Source organism: Anser brachyrhynchus (assembly GCF_964034855.1).
Source record: "Anser brachyrhynchus genome assembly, chromosome: 23".
NCBI lineage: Eukaryota > Metazoa > Chordata > Aves > Anseriformes > Anatidae > Anser > Anser brachyrhynchus.
Window position 1 is genome coordinate 2,664,398 of NC_137716.1, and position 21,702 is coordinate 2,686,099.

Here is a 21,702-nt window from a genome sequence, read left to right on the forward strand (position 1 = left end):
CAGCTCCGCTGTGAACTGGCAGCACGTAACGCCTCTTTTTTTGTGGTGGTGTTGCTAAGAGAGGATTCCTCTTCAGGATTTCATGTCAGAGTGGTGAGCGGTGCTGCTTTTAGCTGGGAGAGGTGAGGGGTGGCGGAGCTGGGGGTGCACAGACACAGCCCGCACCGGCACCAAGCGGCGTTTGGGTCCTGGGGGTGGCCGTTGGCGCTGCCACCGCTGTGACAAGTGCCCGGGACGTGTTCCCATGTGCTCCCCACCCGGTGGGCACAGGAAGCCGTGGACTTTCTTCCTGGTTCCACTCCTGACTAATGGGTTTAGGAAGCAACTGGAGGCTCTTCTCAGTTGAGTTCTGCAGCTGTAAAATGGGGACAAGGGTTGCCAACCTCTCCTCAGTGACTCAAGATCTGTGCTTGGAAGGCTGTCCAAGTGCCAGTTACGTCCCGATTAGTCAGGGCACAAGTAACTAATTAAAACAGGCCGGGGAAAAGCCTGGCGTTGGCTCCTCTGCAGGGCTCGTTACACAAAACTTTCCCTTTCGGCTCCCTGCCCCGCGCACCGGGGCCTCGCAGCCGGCTGCGTTTCCCACAGCGAGCTGTTCGCTGCGGCCGCGCGAGATAGCTGTTTATCTGCCGCGAAGGGGAGCCTTCTGCAGCCAAAACAAACTGCTCGCAGGGTTTATCTCGTGGCAGGAGGGAGATCTCGGGGTGTTCGGAAGACTCCGGTGTTACGGCCTCAGCTGCGGCTTGCTGAGCCTGGAGCCCTGACCTAGCGGCATCTTGTTTCTGTTTCTCGGGTTGGGTTGAGTTTCCGAGCCCAGCTGCGAGATATTTCACATCCTGTACCGGGCCCGGGGGCGGCAGGCTCTCGGAGCTCGCCTCTAACCTTCGGTGACAGGCGTGGTGACAGGGCGGTCACAAGCCCCAGTGCCGGGACCTCCCTCGGCTGGCTCGGGTTCAGGATAAGAGTAAACTGCTGGTTAATGTGTAACGAAACGGCTCTCGTTTCGCTGGTAGAAGCACGGCGCCCCGTCCCTGCCCCCCTCCTCTGGTGTCGGCTTGGCCGCAGAAGGGGAGGTTGGTGCCTCCCGACGGCGGCTCTGAACGCCTCTCCCTCCTGGTGGAAGGGGGCTTGCCAAGCCAGAGGAGAGCTTCCTGTTATCAGAGCCGTGGTAATGGTCCCGAGTCCCGAGGTGCACCCTGCGGAGGCTTTATTCATGCCCAGAGCCTGGGAACGTCTCGTTTGCCTTCGTTAAGGCTGCTTAGTGAAGCGGACGAGCCGGGCGCTGCTTTGCTGGGGATGTTTTTCTGGCTCAGCCGCCCTTGCTTCAAAACACGGCGGCAGATCTTAAGCGTTGCCCCCGAACGAGGGCTTACTTCAGCTCGACTTCCTATTTTTGTCACCCTGTCCTCTTCTCGTTGTCCGCCTACCCGTTTGCTTTGTCTTTGTGTTCAGCCGTGAACTTTTTTAGGACAAAACGTCGCATTTTGATCACAGGCAGGACCACGCAGCTCTGACCTAACCCAAACCCCCTGGTGCGGCTGCACGGGGAGGTGGGAGCCGTGTCCCCTCCCCGAATACGCCCGCCGTGGTGAGGTTCGTCATCAAGCCGCAGGGTCTGGCCGTGGACGGGGAGCAAACCAGCGCCCATAAAACCCGCGTGCCCGCGGGGACGCTGTCGCGGCGGCGGCGCCGGGAAGCTGTGCGTTAGCGCTGCTTAACGTCGCGCTGCTTGGCCGCGCCGTGTGGAAACTTCGCTCCTTGCAGCTGCCTGCGAGCAGCCTCGGCGAGCGGCTCCTACCCACAAACTGCTCCCACGGAGCGCGGGGAGGCAGCGAAGGGGTCGCGCCGTCAGCTTCTGCTTCTTGTTGCAAGTTCCTGATGAGTAACTGGTTCCTGCGTTGGTGCCACGCGCCTCTGGTCCTCCCCGCGCCCTTATCTGCGCGCGGATGTGCCGCTCGCTGTGCGTGCGACGTGGTTGTGGCTGGCTGCTCTCCGTAACCACCCCGACTCCAGCTGCTGCCCCTGCAGATCAAAAATCTCTTCCTCTGTCCCCAGCACCAGGCTCCTGCTCTCGCCGTGCCCGTCGGCGTGCGTGAGCAGTCCCGTCCACGGCAGGATGCAGGCAGCTGCACCTGGGGCGAATTAAATGGTTGGGAGAGACCCTTTGAGTCCCTAACGAATTGTTTTCCCTGCCGTAGGACCCCTGCGTAAGTTGTTACTCTGCTCTCCGGGGCCAATGTCTTCCTGCAGAGCTACGCACGCGTTCGTGCCCCGGCAGAGGGGCTGGGCGCCTCGGGGGGGTTCTCGGCTCGGTGCCTGTCTCCTGGGAGCCGCTGCCTGGTGTTTGTCCCTAAATACCTGGCTGTGCGGCTCTGCTAGCTGCGGAGACGGAGCTGGTTCCTACCCCGCTCTGATCTCCAGCCGTGGTTTCTCGCCTGCGCAGCTTCCTGCCCTCCCTGCGCGCTGCGTCTGGCCGGCCGAGACGTGAGGGAGTTGTGGCGGGCTCGTGCCCCGCAGCTCTCGCCGGGTGCCTTGTGCCGCTGCTGCGAAGGGGCAGCCCCTGCAGACAGCAGGCCGGAGAGGTTCCCTGGAAAACGCTGCCCAGACGTCGGCCCTCGGGTAGCGACACGAGCGGGTAACACACGGGATGGCGAGAAGGGAGCGGGGCAGCGACCAGCCCCGAGCGCTGTGCGGGGCTGGGCGGCAGCTCTGGCTGCGGGGCGCTTCTCGCGTCGCTCCTGCGGGTGCTCGAGCCCTCGTCCTGCCCGGGCGCGCAGCCGTGGCGGCTCTGGGACCCGGGGGTCGGCCGGAATACGTTTGGGATTTCTGGTGCGGATGCCGAGGGTTTAAACCTGAGACACGTTTCCCTAAATCACCGCGGGGGACCTGCACGTGTCCCCGGTCCTGCAGGGAGCTTGGGGCAGCCAGGCGGTACCGCGGCTAGCTGCTGCCTCCGGTGAGCCCAGAAAAGGGGTTTGGTCGGACTGCAAAAGGACGAAGGAAAACTTGGAAGGCTTCGTCTGTAGCAGCACAAGTTTAATAAAGCCGTGTGCTAATAGCCTCCCATTTTAATTAAGTGTTTGGGACTTTCTGTGTGTGTCCCAGGTGGCTTGTTCTGTACTTACCACGCTCAGCGATTACTCACATTTGAATATATGCTCGTTAGGACTCCTCTGAGGCCTCAGCTGCACAGCAGGCCTGTAATCTGATGGTTTGCCCCTCGGCTCTGCACGTCAGGGGCCGCGCAGCCCCGAACCTGGGCAGTGCTGCCCCAGGGAGGACCCGGTGAAGGGAGGACCCGGTGCACGCGGGGCTGGGTGCTGCGGATGGGGACGGTCCCGAGGTGACCGACGCGTCTCCTGCCCGCCGCGGCCTGGGGCCGCGTGCCGTGGGGTGAGCGGGGTGCTCAGCTGCGCGGGGCACCTGCTGGGTTCAAGGTGGAGGTTTAGAAGATGTAAACGGGCGTGGGGTCTGGGCTGTCGGGCACCCCTGGGGGCGTGGGTGGGGAGGAGGAGGTGTCACCGCGCTCTGCTTTTGTTAATCTTTCCAGGATTCAGAATCCAGGAAAGATTTGTTAATCTGCTTTGTGGGGTTTCGGGGACGCTAATTTGTAATTAATGCTCACTTTGGCCGTGCGGGATTACAAAATCAATCTAAATAACTGCATCGTGCAGCAGTTGGGTTGCGTAAAGACCAAGTGGGTGACTCTCCAGTCCCTTGTAGCAATTAGCAGGAGCAGTGCCGGCGGATTTAGGGCACGTGCTAGGGCTGGCGTGCGGCGCAGCGCCGATCCTGCGCGGTGCCGCCGGCTCCTGGGCCCCGCGTGTGGGGCTGGAGGGGGGCGCAGTTGCCTGAGGCAGAGTGAAGGAGTGTTTGGGGTGGGTGAGCGCTTCCCCGGCCGGGATTTGTGCTGCAGGCCCTCATCTCTGGCTTGGTTTGGCCTGGGGGTAATGCGGGAAAGATCCCACACCACCTGCAGCCAAACCCGAAGAGCTTGGGCCTGCGGAGGACCCTTGGGAGCCCGAGGAAGGGGCTGGGATGCGTCTTCAGGCTGCGCTGCCCCTTTAGTTGAGCAGGAATGGGCTTGGTGAAACGGGCTCACGGAGGAGCGGGTGCTCAGCCCAGGGGTACCCGTGGGCGCTGAGCGAGGCTGTGTGGGGGCCGTCCCGAACGCTTCTTCCTGGGGAAAGGCAACGCGGTTCTGAGGTGCTGGGCGTTGTGTCGCCGTCGGGGTGAGGATCCTTCCCGAGACTCTGCCCTCACTGGAGGGGTCCAGGAAAGCACGTCCCCTTTCCTCGGCGCCCCCAGACTCGTGTGGCACGTGGGACAGGCAGGTGGCTTTGTTAGGGACAAAAAAAGAGCCGCTGGTCGCCAGAGCGGGGAGCTGAGCCTCGATGTGTCCGGGTGAGCCTGGGTCTGACAGCTCCCCGCTGAGGGACCTGGCAGCTCTCCCTTCCCCTCTGCTGGGGAGAGCGCCGATCCCAAAAAAAGCTCAGCTGCAGACTTCAGAAACCTGCGCGTTAGAAGCCGCAAGGAAAGGAGGTGAAGCTGCAGCAGGCCCCAAAGGTCCCAAAGTCTGAGCAGGTTCGCTGGGTGGCCGTGCCTGGGCTGAGGGCAGCGAGCCGTGGGCACACACAGCGTGTGCCCATCCCCTGCTGCCGACTGAAACGCTGCTGCGCGGGACGAGGGGGGGCTGGGGTGTCTTGGTGTTAACTGGGGAGGGAGGGAGGAGGTCCAGGCGCCTCCTGACAAGGTAAGGCCTGCGCTCCCTGAGGTGGCAAAGGCTGGAAACGAAGCGGAGCTGGAGGTGGCCGGCGTGGCTGCCTCCATTCCTCGGGCGTTTGAGAATGCGAGAGGAGCTAAAAATAGGAGCCCTCTTCCCGCTGGGGAGCGGCCGCTTGGCCTCTGCCCCGGAGGTGGGTGCGCTCCGCTGGCATTTGGGATGGGTGGCTCCCCGCGGGGCTCCCGGCGTCCTTCTGGAACCAGGCACCGCGGAGATGGGAAGGGTTATTCCTCTCTTAAAGGTGGAAGGAATCGGTGCTTGCGCTTCCAAGCGGTGTTGCGGGGAATGAGCTGGTGGGGTCGGCGTTTTTCAGCTTCCCGGTGTTGGGAGCTTTCTCGTTCTTCGCAGCAGAGGAATCTGACTGAAGGGTGCGCGCTCGCTCCGTCTCCGGCCTGGCCTGAGGCCTCAGCCGTCCCCCTCGTTATGCACAAACTTCTCAGACCCACGCTGATGCTGGCTGCAGTTCCTATGCTAATTTAATCCACTTCAGCCTTTTGGTCATTACTATAATTAGAGCAGTTGCATCACTTTGCAAATCCGTCTGCCATTTAAACTAAACACCCACTGGAGCTCTGCCTTGCCGCCCCAGGTTTCTGTGCAGCCACCCTAATTTTTAAAGCCCCGCGCGATAAAGGGAGAGTGCCTGGGCTGACCCTTGGCGGTGGGACGATACCACTGCTCAGGAGTTCCTACAAGATCTCTTTAAAAAACAAACCCGCTTGTGGTCCTGCACTCTGCGAGCCCTTTGAAGGAGCAGCAGCTGGTTCGTTAACCAGACGGGAGGCATCACCAAGCCGTGGTGCTGGCCACGGCTCGTTACAGCCGGGCTCGTGGCACAGCTCTCCCAGCCTGGAGCGCCGTGGGCTCGGGCAGAGGCTCTCCCTTCTGAAGCTGTGCTCCGAGTTCCATGTAGTGCTGCTTCCAGGAGCCCCAGCTGCTGGGCCCTGGCCAGGCTTTTCCAAGCCGCTCCCCAAGTGGCAGGAGGGGAGCGAGAAAGAGGAGCCTGCGAGCAGCTCAGCGCCAGCCCGGGACCCAGCGGCAGCGAAGCGTCTGCGCCTCCCAGCCCCGCAGAACGGAACCACCCCGACCTGACCGGCCTGATCCTCCTGTTCCTCCTCTTCGCAGCCGCCATCCGGCAGGATTTTGCAGGCTGTTTAATGTAAAAGATACTAAAATGTGGTGGTTTGGGACCGAGTGCAAGATCTCGAGAGACAAAGATCGAGATGGCTGATAGGAGATCCACCCAAGGGCCCGTTCCGTAGCGAAGGGAGGGTGCCTTCTCGCTCAGTCTCGCAGTACGCCCTGTGCACAAACAGGATTCGATTCAGATCTCTGAGCAGTTTGCTTGAGGTAGGACTAAAGCTTGGAAGAAGACGCTGTTCCTGTCTTCGTTCCCAGGTTCACGGCGCGGTGTTGCTGAGCGCAGCGGCTCCCGCCGGCACCCCTCGCTCCTCCGCTCGGTGCAGTCGCTGCCACGGGTGGGATAAACCCAGGCGGGCCTGCGTGCACTTCTTAACGTGATTGCTGTTTTTCAAATAAAAATGCAGATCACCCGTGTGATCGTCGCCTCCTAGCTGTGCGCCCTGCAGGACGCGGTCCTGAGCTTGGTGCTGTGAGCCCAGCACCAGCACCGAGGAGGCTGCTCCTTGCGGACGCTTCGCCTGCTGCTCGCCATGGACCAGGATTCCTGTCTGGGGAAAACCGAGGGGCTGTGTAGTGTTAACTGGAAGGGTTCTTGGTTTATTCCTGGGCAGTGGCCAGGGAGTATCTTCGTGGGCTAACCCTGGGCTAATGAATCCAAGAACACGAGACCTTCTGTCGGACAGCGTGTGTAGGTGACCTGAGGTGAAGCAGCTGGGACTGATACAGTTTGAAGTGTAAAAATCCATTAGAAAACGTTAGTTGCGTTCCGTAGTAAGGAAATAGGCTTCTAAATTTAATGTTTTTCCCCTTTCTTTTCCTGCAGGGAAATTCAGCTCCTGCGACGGTTACGGCACAAAAACGTTATCCAGTTGGTAGATGTATTATACAACGAAGAGAAGCAGAAAATATATCCTTTTCAACACAGGGGCTGAAGGTTTGAATTCTTGTCGTTTTCTGCTGCAGTGCTGAATCATTTTAGTTCTGCTTTTAAGGCCCCGCTGAATGTTTCTTAAGCTTAAAATTACTTCCCCTAGTATTAAACGTATCGCATGTCTGGAATACTTTCCACTGAAGTGTGCTTTCTTAAGTTTCCCAGCTTCTCAGTTAGGAAATAAAAATATTGCCCCCAGGTTACGTATGTGGGGCTGGAGCAGGGGGGAACCACCACTGGAACCCTGTGCTTCGTTGTGTGACCTTCAGCAGCTCGGAGAAGAAAATAAAGCTGCGGATCTGTCCCGTTGAGCCTCCTGTCCTGGCTGGTGGTATATGGCAGGGCTTGCTTTCCCTAAAGATAGCTCTGTTTTGATTTACGCCATGCGAAATCAATTCCTGTAATGTTTTTTCCTTTAAGTTCTTGGCAATGGTTTAGGTATTCTTATTCTTTCCCTCAAAAGAAAGAGGGGGGCAAGGAAATCACTTGTTCTCTGCAACACGGATGCCTGCAGCTCGCTCCCTTCGTGTGGAGGGGCTGCGCGCTCCAGCAGCGTGCCTCCTCCACGGGCACTTGGAGCGCTCTGGTGCCGGTTGTCCTCACCAAGGTGAGACAAACTCCAGAGCCCCCCGTGTTTTATTCTTTGTGCGAAGGTCTCTCGTGGCACTGCTGGGAAAGCTTGTGAGAGCTTTAGCACACTGCTTCTGAGACACAACTGCAGCTCTGGAAACTAAGCTGGGGCTTGAGATCCCGGTGCATCGCGCGGACTGCAGCGTGTTGCTGCAGCGCGCGGTCCCACGGGTGCGCTGAGCCCCCCCCGCTGTGCGCTGTGCCTCGGCAGGCAGGCGGGCAGCTGGGCGCTTCTGGGGAGCGCGCTTTGACGTGGGCCAGCCTGTAAGCTCACCGAGCTGATCTGGTGTAGTGCCTCATAAATAGCTGCTTTTATTTTTGGCAGTGTTTTCTAAATACTGCCTTCCAATTACAGTACTTCAGAAAACGGGTAACTTAATTGTGCGCTTTAATTAGATCAAATGCTCTGCCACCAAATCATTGATATGAAAAGCATGACAACTTTCACTTGTGTTTTGTAGCCTTAACAGACTGAAGGGACTGTAATTCAATTACTGTCTCTAGAAAGATACCATTTAATTAATAGGAAGCTGGGATGCTGAAGGAGAAGCGTACTGAAAAAGAGCCCGAGAGAGACCTCGTGTGTTGGTAACAGGTGATGACAACCCGAAGTGGTCATTCAGAAATGGGTTTTGGCCTCTCTGAGCCAATGGGGATGTTTCTTCCTTTACTAACAGAGGTGTTTGAAAAGGAACTATTTGGTTTTTCATAGTTTTTTAGGCTGACTTCTCCGGTTTTTATCTGCTTCTGCACTCTTTCTTCCCTGTACCTCTTTATTCTGGCAGTAACTGGAGAAATTGGGGTTGGGAGAGGGAATTTGTCCATGATTGTGCTTTAACCTTTCTCCAGCTTCTTGTTGGCACTGCCGGTGCCTGTGCAGCATGTTTTCGGATGCGGCAGTACAAGCACTTGTGCAGCTGCGTGGCAAATGGGTTTGGGAGCAGATCCAGCTGAACAGTAACTTTCTCTTTCATTAGGCTGTTCTCTGCAGGTCAGTTCCCTTGCTCCTTTTGCTGTGTAGTCGTGCAAACGCTTGGATTGGTGCCTTGCAGGAAGCTGTGCAAGGCAACATCCCTCCCCTGTACCTCACTCGACTTTTAATTGTTGCTTCCTTCCCTGTTACTCGTTAAAAACGAACCTTGATTTCCAGGATGAACATTGCAGGCCCAGTTTCAAATGCCACAAACGGGAGGGTTCTGTTTTCACCTGAGCTTTCTGTTGCTGCTAAGTGTGGCTGAAGCCCGCAGTCCTGTACTTACGCAGATAGCGTTTTAACAAGTCGAGTCAAAGCCTTCAATGATTTTTTTGCTAATAGGAAAGCTGTGATGACTGGATTAAAAATATCAACTACCTTTAGTATTTAATGGGCTGCTCTGCTGACCTGCTGTGGCTGGGAATGCGGAGCTGGTGATGAATGGAGAACTAATCCAGGCAGAAAATAAACCCAGTTCAATAAGCAGCATCCCAGCTGGCACCCTCCCTCGACAGCTTCTGTTACCAGTGCGTGCAGTTGTGCGTGGGAGCAGAACCCTATTGATTAGCAGAAATGAGAGCTTCACTCGTCTCGGGGCACCGGTAATAGATCTGCTCCAGCCTGGAAGTTCGTACTGTAATCTGGCTGACCAGCCAGAGCTGGATCGGTTACAAAAGAAGGGGTGAAAGACAGCCTGGCAGTTAATGAGACCAAAATCAGGTTGTTCTTTGTAGATGAGAATGAGAGCTGGCTTTGGCTTCCCGACAGCTAGCCTGCAAAATCTACCATTAGCGTTGTTTTCTTGAATTTGGGAGCGCTGCTCTCCCACGTCACTGCGATACGAGTAGCCCGTAGCTTTCTTCCATGGTAAGAGATGATAGGAATGAAGCCCGGGCTCTTCCTGCTGTTCTTGTGTCTGCTGATTTACAGGTGGCATTGTGCCCATTGCAAAGTCTTACAGTACTTTAGCATCCCTCTGAAGAGCAGCTCGTATGGGGGATGTAGCGCTATATCAGTGAGTTTGTGCGGTGTTTTGAGCTCTGGGATGGAATCCTCTATAAAAGGGCACCAGCCTTTAGCCCAATCCCACTTAAAATGCAGGCCAACTCCTCAGCATCTCTTGCCTCAAGAGTTAAGGCAGTATCTTGGGAGATAAGCAACTTATTTTAGGCTTAGATTAAGAAGGCATCTGCCGGGAAGAATTAGTGACCAAAGAAGTGCTTTGTGTTGCTGCAGAACGGGGCTGCCCGACAGCCCTGTTTCGCTCTGCGCTTTATCTCGAAGGTGCACTCCCTTGACAAAGCCACCAGATGTCTCAGGGTCTGTTGCTGAGCCCCTCTGAGCGCAGTCTGCCTTTAAAAGCCCTGGGAGAGGAAGAAAGCAGAGGCAATTCCTGCTCCAGGCAGTTGTGTCGTTGCCATTGTTTGGCCCCAGCATTAAAACTTAAGGGAGATGAAAAATGGAATACGCTGGAAGGGAATAAACACTAAGAAGTGCCACCAGCTCTTGGCACTGTATTGTAATTTTTTTTTGTCCATACGCTTTCAAAAAAAGCTTCCCGGCTGTCTAGGGATCCTTCTACTGGTGGAACACGGCTGTGGGGATGGGGGTGAGCAGTAGCTGCTCGGTAGTGCCCACAGGAAAGGAAGAACAACCTCTGGGGGAGGGCACGGGAGCTCACTTCTGCCAGGTGCGGAGCAGCCAGGGGCTGGGGAGAATGTGCTGCAGCCTGCAGCTCTTCTGCTGGGGGGGGGGGGGGGGTTAACTTTTTTTTCAGCCACTTCAGAGAGTTGCCTGACTTCTGTCATGCTTGTAAGGTTTCCAACGTAATTTCTGTTCATGTCCCGTTTCACGTCTGATTGCCGAGCTGTTGCTCGTCCTTCAGAAGAGTTTTGGGGGTTCCTTGCATCCTGTTAGCCAGCTGGAGGAAGGTGGGGCACAGCTCAGGCTCCGCTTCTCAGGTGTGTGCGCACCAGGTAACAGAGCTGCCTGCACGGCAGCTCCCCCGCTGCAGTCCTCGTGCGGCCTTTGCCTGGGAAGTATTTAACCTTGAAGCTTCCTTAACTCTGCCTTCACGTATATGGTGATGGAGTACTGTGTGTGTGGGATGCAGGAGATGCTGGACAGTGTCCCAGAAAAGAGGTTTCCAGTTTTTCAGGCTCATGGGTAAGTGCAGTTTTGTTCCTTGGACTGCATCAGCCTCTCCTCGCTGCTATCTCTTGAACTCAAGAGCGTGTTCTACTCTCAATTAGACTGCTGGCTGCACTTTAAAGTAAAACTAACTTTGTTTAATAACCACATCTTTTACATCCATGGGGATAAAAAAAATAAAAAAAAGACTAATGAAGTGCTGGCAGGGAGAACCCTTTGGTTCTGGGAAGAAAAAGCCTCTTGCTATTGAATCTTCTGTTGCTTTTGTTTTGCTGCAAGAGGTGCATGGCAGCCTTTCCTGGCCTTTGCTATAGCTGTCGTTCAGCTAAGATGGGAGCGGTGGAGGATTCTGTGAGGGTTTGCCCTATCTAAATGAGGCAAGCCAGACAGTTCAGTGTCAGGAAAAAAGGTTAAAGGTCTTTGGATTAAGAATGGGCAATATCCAGCATGATCTGTTAGCTTGTTTAGGTAGGCTAATCTGAAGCCCGTGTCAGCATGCAAGTAAAGGAACCTTAAAGTTCTGGAAATGGATGTAGGGAGGAGATCTTATATATAAAATCTGTGCGGACCAGCAAATTTGTAGTGACTACATATTTTCACGGTCTTAAATGGTGTCTGAGATCAGAGAGGGTCTAAGTGAGATATAGATGCGTTAAGATGGGTAATATTTCCTGGAGATAAATTATGAGATAAAAAGTGAATGAACAATTGTCAATGCACAATGCTTGTTACGTTATAGTAATGCCATGCTCATAGTCTCTGACCATCTGTTACCTTTGCCCAGCCAGTAACAGAAAAATAAACCTTCTGCTGGCTGAAGGAAACCGTTTTTTCCCCATCCTCTAGCAGAGACAGCTATGCCACTGAAAGAGCATCTTTTGCTAGCTTAATTTAGCCTAGGCTAAGTCAGGTGTCAGAATTAACTAGCAGGTTTGTGCTGTCGTGGTGCCCGCACTTAGAAAATACACAACTTGTGAGGAGGGCTTCAACAGAGTCTGAGCTGGTTAACGCGCTGGTGCGGAGCTCTAGCAGGTAACTTCTGGCTGCTCGTAAAAGTATTTTTTTTAACACACAGCAGTTCGATCTCAAGTTCCTCAGCATCAAGTGTTCGTGTATTTCCTACCTTTATCAAATAACATTAGTCTTTGCTTTAAGTGTTAATGGTAGCTCACAGTCTTAGTCTCTGGAAGTGCTTGACTTCTTTTTTCCTTTAACAATTTCTGCAGGTACTTTTGTCAGCTTATAGACGGCTTAGAATACTTGCACAGCCAAGGGATTGTCCACAAGGATATAAAACCGGGGAACCTCCTGCTAACAACCAACGGGACGCTGAAAATATCTGATTTAGGCGTAGCAGAGGTACGTGAGAACTGCAGTGAAGTCAAGAGTGTGGGAAGAATAATATTCTAGATTCAGGTCACCTTTGTGGTAACAATTGATTTATTGTGCGCTTAGGCTTCTGTTCTGTTAAACTTGCAGAGTGCTCTAGAGTGACTCTGCTGAATATTTATTGTAACTCACACAACGTTGTTGTTGCGCTGTGGATAACAGCACAAAACTTCCATCCAGGAGGCTCACAGGCAAAGACATCAATCTTAGACAAACCAGCAGCAGTATGGTGACAAGCCACATGCCCTCGTACTTAACTGTATACGAAAAGTGCCTCGGCTACGTAGGGCTAGCACAGGAAGCATCGCCAGTGGCATGCGATTGTTATAGCAGCATGTTCTCGTGATGTGCAAGTAGATGTTCAGTAGCAGAGCGTTCCCTGTTTGTGTTTACCAGTTACGATTAGTGTGCCTTGGAAGTCTGAAACTAATCGGTCTCTTCTGCTGCAGGCATTGCATCCGTTTGCAGAGGATGACACGTGCAGAACGAGCCAAGGGTCGCCAGCATTCCAGCCACCAGAAATCGCCAATGGCCTTGATACCTTTTCAGGCTTTAAAGTAGACATCTGGTCCGCAGGGGTCACGCTGTAAGTGCCTGTGCAGCATCCTGGAGTTGCAATAAATTGCAAGTCCCCAAATAGCGCGGTCTTGTGCAACCTGCTGTCGTCACTGCTCTTCTGCATGGTGTTGGGGGAGTGGGTGTGTGCGGTGTGGCCCTTCCTTTGGGGAACATACACCCATCCAAAGTGCTCGCAATTCTGAATAAAGCAATCTCCACTCTCTGAGTAAGTCTCTGCCAGCCACTTCTCAGCATCTGAGATACGCAGCTACTATAAGAATAGAAACCACAAAGCGCTGGTATCTCCAGTATTTATTTTTAAAAGTTTCTTCCGTCCCAGCCTGTCAGGGAGATGTCTTAGTGGTTTTGACTCATGTGAATGAAGAGGCTGCGACAAAGGAAGGCAAAGTTAGAAGAAGCATTCCAAATACTGCCAAATATTCATCTTGTAGTTTACTCCTGTCTGCTCTTGATTTACCTAGTCACATAAGAATTAAGCACCTGTTCTGTGTGCTGCTTCTCACACAGCTTCTCCTTCTTTACAGATACAACATTACAACGGGTCTATACCCCTTCGAAGGGGATAATATATATAAGTTATTTGAAAACATCGGGAAAGGCGACTTCACAATTCCAGAGGATTGTGGTCCTCCACTCTCAGACTTATTGAGAGGTGAGTCTCTCAGCCGACTCTAAAAAGAGTGGGTAAAATCTAGAGGTGGAACAAGTGCTCAGCTTGTGTAGACCAGGGGAGAGCTTCATTCCAAGTATCCTGTGACAACATGGGATCCTATTAGAAAGGAGGTAGGATTATTTATCTTAAGATAAGACTCTGGAAGGTCTCGAACACTGGCATTTTCCTGAGATATGCTAAACCCTCCATGGGTTGCAGTTGTTGCAGACACTACTCTGTAAAGAGTTGGTTCTTGCATTATTTTTCTCCTGCTCTCAGCAGCTTTTAAACCTGAAGGCAAAGCCCACGAGGTTAAATTTAACATGGCAAGTGAGAACACTCAATTAAATTCCTTGCCCAAGCTTTCTGCAATGAGAATTACTGAGTACTCAGGTTCTGCTGTCCTTCCTCATCAGCCTCTACCCCCAGTGTGTTTTAGTCCCAGTTGTCTCATCCCTTTCCCTAAATTTACAGCAGCGGGGGTGGTGGAGCAAAGTGGCTGGTGCCCCTTTTCATACCAGACCTGTGTCAGAAATGGGAACAGCACCTTTTGGGTGGAAGAAAGGGGTGTTTTTGTGTGCTTTTGTTCTAGTCACTTGTTGAAATAGTTTGAGGTTCAGCGTTGAACAGTCTCTCAGCTTCTTTTAAAAGCTGAATGCTTAAAGCAGCAGTTGTGCTGTGTTTAGCAGCCAGCTTGGTGCCTGGCTGGCAGCAGCTGGGTGCGCTTCTAGCACACGGGAGATCCCGATCAGAGCTCCTGCTGCCTCTCTGAAGCAGTCGGGTGCAGGGATACTCCCAGTCCTCAGCGCGGGCTTGCTTCCTTTCCTTTGTCCTCAGCTGTTTCAGAAAGACCTGACTTCAAATATGAAATGAGGCCGCCTCGTTTCAAGTTTATTTTTCTGGTTCTTGTGCTAGGCAAGTAGCTAGGGGTAAGCGTGGGCGAAGGGCTATGGGGCACTGTGAGGAAACTGAGTCAGCTCTGCTTCCTCCTGTCCGTCATCAGTGTCATCAGGTCTGCTCGTAACAGGGTTGTTTATTGCTACACGGGGCTGTGTGCTGCGCTGTGTCCTCTGCAGGGCTACGGCGCTCCTGCGCTTTGTGGCTAGCCAAAAGGTTAAGAGTTTCGAAGCGTTTACGGCTGCACTTTACCCTACAAATAGCACCTGCTGCGACCTTGCGGGAGAGGCGGCGCTGCCCTCGGGCACCCAGCCCCTGCATGGGGGGCTGCGAGGGGCTGCAGCCCGGACCCGCTCCCTGCCCGCAGAGCCCTGTCCTGCCGTGCTGGGGACGCGGGTGTCCTCGCTGGGTGCCGGCTGGGTGCCGGGCTGTGGCAGCAGGTGGTGCTGTCTGTCCGTCTGCCTGCTGCCGGCGGGCTGCGGGGGCTCCTCTCCAGCCCCCCACCTCCCAGGGGGTGGCCGACCCCCTGCAAGCCTCCTCGTTTGAGGCTGTCTTAGCTTATCCTGCCCCGTAGCGTTATGAAATACCTCCCTTCCCGGTGTTTCAAGGAGCATTAACCAGCACTAACAGCTTTCAGGAGCCATTACGTAAGGCACAGCTACGAGCTGCAGCTGGTGCCGCGGCCGCTCTGCTCAGCCTAACGTGGCTACTGCTGGCTGCCCGGCGCTTCTGGCTGATGGTTCGTGCCCTGTGCCCCGGGGAACGATGTCCTGATCTACCTGTGGTGTTTGGTTTGTGAATGCTGACTCAAAACGTGCCGTGTTTTTCTGATTTTTTTTTTCTGAGCTTGGGAATTGCCCCAGTAGAGTCAATCCGGCGGTCTGTCGAGGCTGGCAGCCGGTCTTCTACGGCATCCTGCAGAGATCGTTGGGGGTTTGCGATCGGCCTCTCTGCTGCACTTAGCTTTGCCCCCTAGGGAGAATGAGCGTGGCGCTTGTTTTTCTTTCCTTGTCCTGAGGATATTGATAGCTTCAAACCTTATGCTTCATTAGCAGAATAACTCCCTCCAGTTCCTTTTCCATCCCCTGGGTGAGACCTGGAGTCAGAATCTCTTTCCCTTCTGCCTCACTTTAAACAAGGAGCTTCACAGCTGATGCCCTTTGTCCAAAACTGATCATCTCTGCCAACTTGAGTTGCTTCCTTCATCCTAGCCACGTCTTCACCCCTTCTGTCTTTGGGCACCGCAGAGATGCAAGCCAGGGGGCACTTGGTAGGCAGAGGAGCGTGCCTGGGGGCAGCTGTCTGTCTGTCCCTCTCAGTCTGTTTCCTCAAGGGCGGTGGGAAATCCAACGGATTCCTTCTGTCGTTCCCCTCCATCCCACCTCAGAACGCTCTCCCCCTCTTGTTGTACACCTGTTACCCAGAAGGAGCTGGCAAAACCTCCCGATGTTCTCCTCGTTTGGTTTGGCACGCTGTCCTCTTCTAGAAGCTAAGAACCCAGAGGACCCGAGGTGACCGGGTTTGCGTGGGATTGCCCAGCGCCCTCCACCCTGCGGGGTGCTGAGCAGCTCCGCAGCCCGGCCGACAGCAAGGCGTGTGCTGAAGCCTTGTGGTGGCGATACTACGTAGCTATGGTGACAAAACCAGGGTGCTTTATTTGGTTCAGGTTTTTCCTCCAGAACATCTGCATTTCCTGGTAGGTGCCGCCTGCTGCTGCAGCAGGTTGAAACTGATTCAAAGCCTACGGATCAGATCCTGTCCATGGCTGCTGCTGCTTTTCTACGGGCTGCACAGACACACGCAGCTCAGCTCTGTCTTGCTAGAGACTTTAACCTTTGCAGTGCTTCTAAAAGGCTCAAAGCGCTCTGCAGTGCTGCAAGCGTTCGCTGCGTTCTTATTGTGAGGCAGAACTCAGCGTGCTGCAAAGTGCTTGTTTCCTCTGTGGCTATAAGCTGCGTTAACCATAGTGCCAGGCTGGCTGAGAAACAAACTAGAACTTGCTTCAGAAGTAGTCCACCAAAGAATGGAAACCTTAAAGCGGTGTTTTTACTCTTTTTTTTTTTTCCCCCTTGGGCTTATTTTTATTTGTATGTTCTACTTTCTAGTAAAAGCAGAATGTAGAGGACCTAAAAGCTTCTGTTTTATTTGGCTTGTGAAGAGACTCGTGTGGCAGTGCGCTTCAGCTGATTACTTGGGATGCTGCCCTTCTTTTTGCCTCCCTAATCAGGAATGAAGCTTTATTTATACTCTTCACCGATGAAAAAGAGGCTAGTACAGTTCTGGCTTCTGTGTGCACAGTCAGTAAAGATGTGTCAACGTGGAAGTGTTCAGCGTTAAGGTTCTGACAACATCTGCATATGACTTACCAACTCCTATGCAGCTTGCTTCTGAGCAAGAAAAATGAGCAGGGTCAGCTTTTCCTCTTCTGATACGCTTTTACCAAATGAGAAAGTTCTGAGGCTGCAGTCCCTGCGTTAGGCACCTGGACTCGTTTCCAGGCTCTGCTCCAGGCTGTGACTGGGGACAAGTGGGTTGGTTTGGGTTGGTTTCTCAGCGTTTTTTCTTATTTCTGTGTAACTGCCGTGACCTTACCTTACAGGGATAAGAGGATGTGTGCCCTGATGACAGTGGGATGATTTAATCCTGTAGTAGCAGGGAGTCCCCAGAGCCAGCAGTCAGGCAGGCTGGTGTCTATAACTCATCCAGCGGCAAGGCTTCTGCATGTGCATCATCAGAGCTCCGAGGTTTGCCTGCAGAGGGAGTTTCTGGTCAGAGCACTTGGTTGTGCTTGTGGAGGATGGAGGAGAGGGAAAAATCCCCGTCTCATTTTACAAATTGGATGTTTTCTGCTTTATATTGGTGGCTTAAAATATTGCTCTGAAATAAAATCCAGGTTGAATTCAAACTATAGCTGTTAGATTTCTTCCTGCCTCTCAAAAAACATACCTCTGATTGTGCTGTCTGCTTAAAAAAATATATTCTACCATGTGATACCATGCTGTGCTTGTTCAGGATTATTGAAATGTGTGGGCTGGAGTCTGTGACAAGGAGCTCAAGGCAGGTTTGTGGTCTCCAGTGTTCACGTTACCACTTGATGTAATTTGAAAGGGTTTTGAGGCTGCCAGAGTGCTGTAATGGGCATAATATCCCATGTATGGGCACAGCGACTCCTCCTGAAATACCAGGGGAGCAGAGGTTTGCAAGTCAGGCATCCTCCTGAAGAATCTCCCCGTTGCAGCGTCTCTTCTCTACTCGCAGATAAACTGCGTGGAAATCTTTACCGTAAATGGTAGAGATGTGTGGCTGCTGTGGGCAGACGCTCTGGGATGACTTGACTGGTGAATAGTACATGATGTTTTGTCTTGGTGAAGTCTCTTCAGTGCAGGACTTCAGCCACAGGCCTGCCATGAGTGAGTCACGCTGAACACACGAATGTACATTTTCAGTGACTGGATGTTCTGTTTTCTTTAGAGCGCTGCCTGAAATGCAGCCCTTTTCCTTTAAGGAAATATTTTTTGCTCGCTTACCTTCTTCATGCCTCTTTAATTGCTTGTTTGAGAACAATACAGCTCTGCACCATAGCTATTTGTAACTAGTGCTGCTAGGCCCCTGTTAATAATTCACCTTCGAACCTTATCCTCTGTTGCACCGGTTTCATCTGGTAAATGCCTTAAATTTCTCTGTTAGTCCTGTCATTCTTTAAACAGTGTTTGAAGGGATGCACGTTGATTTTTCCTGTGGCCAAAGCGAGCCGCTTATGATGAGGGTGCTCCAGCTCGAAATGGTCCTGGGTGACCTGCTCTAGCGGACCCTGCTCTGAGCAAGAGGGTTGCACAGGATCATCTCCAGAGGACCATTCCAGCCTCAGCTGTCCTGGGACTGGGAAGGCTGCAGGGACTCTGCAGACAGGCTGGAATATAGAAGAACTTGGAATTTGCCCAGTGAAAGCACTTTGATGTTGGACTACAGGTGTTGCAGCGCTTTGCAGGCTAGCAGGATTCAGGATCAATCCTTCCTCTGCTGAAGGTGGTTCAAATGCATCTTCCCTCTCTCTCGCCCTTACTGTGAGGCCATCTCAAAATACTCTCCTGGTGGTGGGTCTCGGTAGCAGCCGAGCTGTTCAGCTTTTGGCACCGTCACTAACATTAATCACCTCCTGCCACTTAATCCCAGTTCTGGTCTGTAGCTGCAGCCTGGGCTGCTGCTTGCTTGTTTGCAGGGCTTTATTCTGCTCGGGGGAGAAAATACCCAGTATGAGGAGCTTCTCCTGAGACTTAGGACTCTTGAGCTTAGGACTCCCGTCAGCTCACCACGTAACAGCCACAAGGTGGCTTTTATGGTCTCAGCAAGGCAAGTTGTACGTTTCTGGTGTGCTCAGTCCAAAGCTTTGAATGCTGAAGGCTCCGGTGCCTTGAGCTGCTTGTGATGCACCTGGCCTTCTCTAACCTGGAGAAGTCTTCCCATGGCTTGTTTTTGTTTTTCTCACCTACTTCATGTTGATGTAGTGTGGAGCAATAGTGATGCCACCTGCTTAAAGCTATTAGTGCTGTCATCAGTACTGATAAATCTTTTCAAATTGCCATGGGAAACTGTGCTGGTTTCTGAGGGGAAGGTGACTTCAGTGCTTTCACACCATCTTTTCCTGCCCATACTCTATAGGCTACAACTGATCTAAATGAACCCTTATCTGCTGGAAAAATCTCCTTGTTTTTAAAGATACAAAATTACTCTCAAAAGCTTGTTTCCTAAGTGCTCACTTGTTTGGAGTGACCGAGTCTTACAGAAATGCCTGTGGGGACACACAATAGTGGCTTTCTGTCTTTTACAGTAGAATCGTTACTGGTTGTAGCACGACACAAACTGAGCTGACAAGGAAGACCTGAATCAGCTTTGATCGCGTGTGCTGTTGACTGCTTTCTTCTAATACCGTTGTTAAGAGAAAAACCATCTGCAAGGTCCTTGCAACTTATTTGAATGCCCCTTGTCCCGACTTTCACTCTGTCAGGTCTGTTCTGCTTCCTGGCCTTTCCTCTGGTTGCTGGAGGTGGGGTGCTCCTGTTACTACCTCTTCCCAAAACCTTCCTCTTCATGCTGCCTCTGCGAGGCTCACTAGTGCTTCAAAAGCAGCGAGGGGGCTTCATCCAGTACATGCAAAACTGCTTGTAATGTGCGGCAGCAGGAGTTCAACATCCACTAGATGAATGTGGTCTTGGAAGCTTCGTTGGAGGGATCTTGGATGCTGCTGGATGGGACTCGTTAGGTCCCATTGGCTCCTCTCTGAAGAATACAGCAAAACTTCCTTCTCTCCTTCTGTGGAGTTGTGAAGCTTTTTAAAGATAGTGGAGCAGAGTGGGCATCTCAAGAGCCTGTTTAAGTAATCCACCCCCTTCTTTTGTAGGGCGAACACAGATGAGCTATTTTTTCCACCCTCCACTCTCTTCACCCTAATCCCAGTTATTTTAGCAGCTGATGCCAGAAATCAAACTTCTGGCTAGGGCGAAAAGACGGCTGATAGGACGGACAGTAGGATTATTTGTTGTTACTTCTTGCAGCTGTACTTCCAGAACAGGATTTCCCTGGACTGCAGAGTTCCTGGGATGCCAAGCAGCTTTACATATGCCGTGCCTCTTCCACAGAAAGTTCAGTAGCGTTACCCTTGACATGCGGAGCCTTGCTGCTCTTTGCCTAGAGACGTGCTTGGGCGTACGATCCGGGGCCGTACGAGTCCCTCCCCACGGTGTGAAGGAGGGAAAGGTCGTGTCTGCATGGCAGGTGGGGAAACTGAGGAACAGACTGATCAGGCAGCCAGCAGTAGAGTCGGGGCTTTGTGCTGCGCTCCCTGTGACCCGTGGAGCGAGCCCTTCCTGGAGGTACAGGCTCCCGGAGCTGCCAGGAGGGCCGGACACATCGCTTGCTGCTGGGGCAGGGTGGTGGGAGGGAAGGGCAGAGCTTTACGCCTCCTGTCTTCAACTTGGCTGAGAGCATCTGTGATCACACCTGGACTTTTTTTCCTTCTTTTCAGGGATGCTTGAATACGACCCAGCCAAGAGATTTTCAATACAGCAGATAAGGCAGCACAAGTGAGTGTTCAGCTTCTTCCTATTAGTCATTCTCTTTCTGCTTCTTATGCTAATGTACCTGTGCTATTGCTCTCAACTCATTATTCCTTTTGACAGCAGACACATGGAAGTCACTAGATATCCTTCCTCCAGCTCTGCTGGTGCTCTGGCAACCTCTCCTTGGCTTTTTTTCCTCCTATTAGAGCATCCGGTTAAAACATTTGAATTGCTAACCGGTGAATAATGAATATGTTGAAAATATGTTTCTAGCGCGACTGGTTCTTGATAATTGAGGGTTCTGGATAATTTGTTTCAGAGGCCAGCTAGTATTAATGGAGCAGGGGAACAGGGGCTCCTTAAAGCTGGGTTATTGAACGAGGGCTGTTGAGGAGCGTGTGTTAGTTCTGGGCTTCTGGACAGTCTGGTGACAGAAATATCCCTTGGTATTTGCTCCATATGGAATCAGTATGGGGAAAAGCGTTCCAGGACAATGGGATTTTTTTTATTTTTCTCTTTAATGTCATACTCTTCCCTCCCCCATATCCTCCCCCTTTATCCTTGCCATTGTCTGAGGGGGGGGAAGGCCCCGTTATCTCTGAGGTTTTTTTTTTTTTTAAAGGATCTGTTTGAACATGCTGCCTCTAAGCAGAGATTTCCTGGGCGGATAAAAGTACAAGAACAAAAAGCATCATAAGGATGCTTCAGCGCGGAGGCTGCATTAGCTTATCTGCTATTTGAATAGGAAGTGCTTCTGAGGACATGCAGAGCTGCCTGCTGGACCGCAGCTGCTCGGCAGAGGTCCTGCCTACAAGCTTGCCCAGAAAGCTTTTGGGAACCTTGTAAAAACAAGGCTCTGATCCTAGAAGGCAACGGGCCTGCTTTGTGCTGCCCGCAGTCAGCACGAGCGCTATTTTCCTCTCGTTTCCCTGAAAAAAGCAGCAGCGGTAGCTGTGTGCTGTCAGATGATGATCCCTGGTAGATGTTACGGCATGGGAGGCGTCTGCAGGAGCCCCAGAACAAAACCAGCCAGGCTCGAACTGCACTGGTGTGCTGCCGAGGAGCTGCTGCGGCTACCCCTGACTAAGATCAAAGGGGCTGGGGGCAGGTCTTATGTAGCTGCCTGGTCAATTAATTAGGCAGGCAGGCTCTTTTAATAGCAGCCAGGCGCCGTGCATTGGTTGTTTCACCGGGCCTGGGAGGTGACAGGAGCAGGCATTTGCTTTTTGAGTGCCCTTCCCCATGCACGTGCTCCCCAGTAAGAGCGGGCCGTGAAGGGGGCTGCTGGGGGCTGGCCCCCCAAATGCTGCCTAGCGTTTGGGACCCGTATGGAGCTGATCCCCGAAACAATAGCTCCTGCTGTTGCTGACTGTCCTTCTCCCATCTACCGCTGAGGACTGGAGGCCGCAAGCTACACAGCGAAGCCCTGCGTGCCGTCGGTGTCCCGGTAATGAGGTGGTTCTGGTCAGTGCAGCTGGCGGCAGGGCGCTGATCGCCTTCCCGCACGGCAAACCCCTG

The 21,702-nt window shown here is 52.9% G+C and overlaps 1 protein-coding gene and 1 long non-coding RNA gene across 3 annotated transcripts in view; both read left to right on the forward strand.

Annotated features, from left to right (window-relative positions):
• The window catches only part of STK11 (serine/threonine kinase 11), a 39,054-nt gene that overhangs the window by 1,677 nt on the left and 15,675 nt on the right, over window positions 1-21,702 (forward strand). For both annotated transcript variants that reach the window (XM_080565833.1, XM_080565832.1), the window contains exons 2-7: window positions 6,750-6,833; window positions 10,537-10,626; window positions 11,838-11,970; window positions 12,450-12,586; window positions 13,104-13,231; window positions 20,151-20,208. In XM_080565833.1, the coding sequence (XP_080421959.1) occupies window positions 6,750-6,833; window positions 10,537-10,626; window positions 11,838-11,970; window positions 12,450-12,586; window positions 13,104-13,231; window positions 20,151-20,208 (630 nt within the window). The remainder of the gene's footprint in view (window positions 1-6,749; window positions 6,834-10,536; window positions 10,627-11,837; window positions 11,971-12,449; window positions 12,587-13,103; window positions 13,232-20,150; window positions 20,209-21,702) is intronic.
• LOC308181972 lies at window positions 6,841-9,894 on the forward strand. Its single transcript, XR_013941632.1, has 2 exons — window positions 6,841-7,464; window positions 8,014-9,894. It is a non-coding gene; the product is annotated as an uncharacterized lncRNA (long non-coding RNA).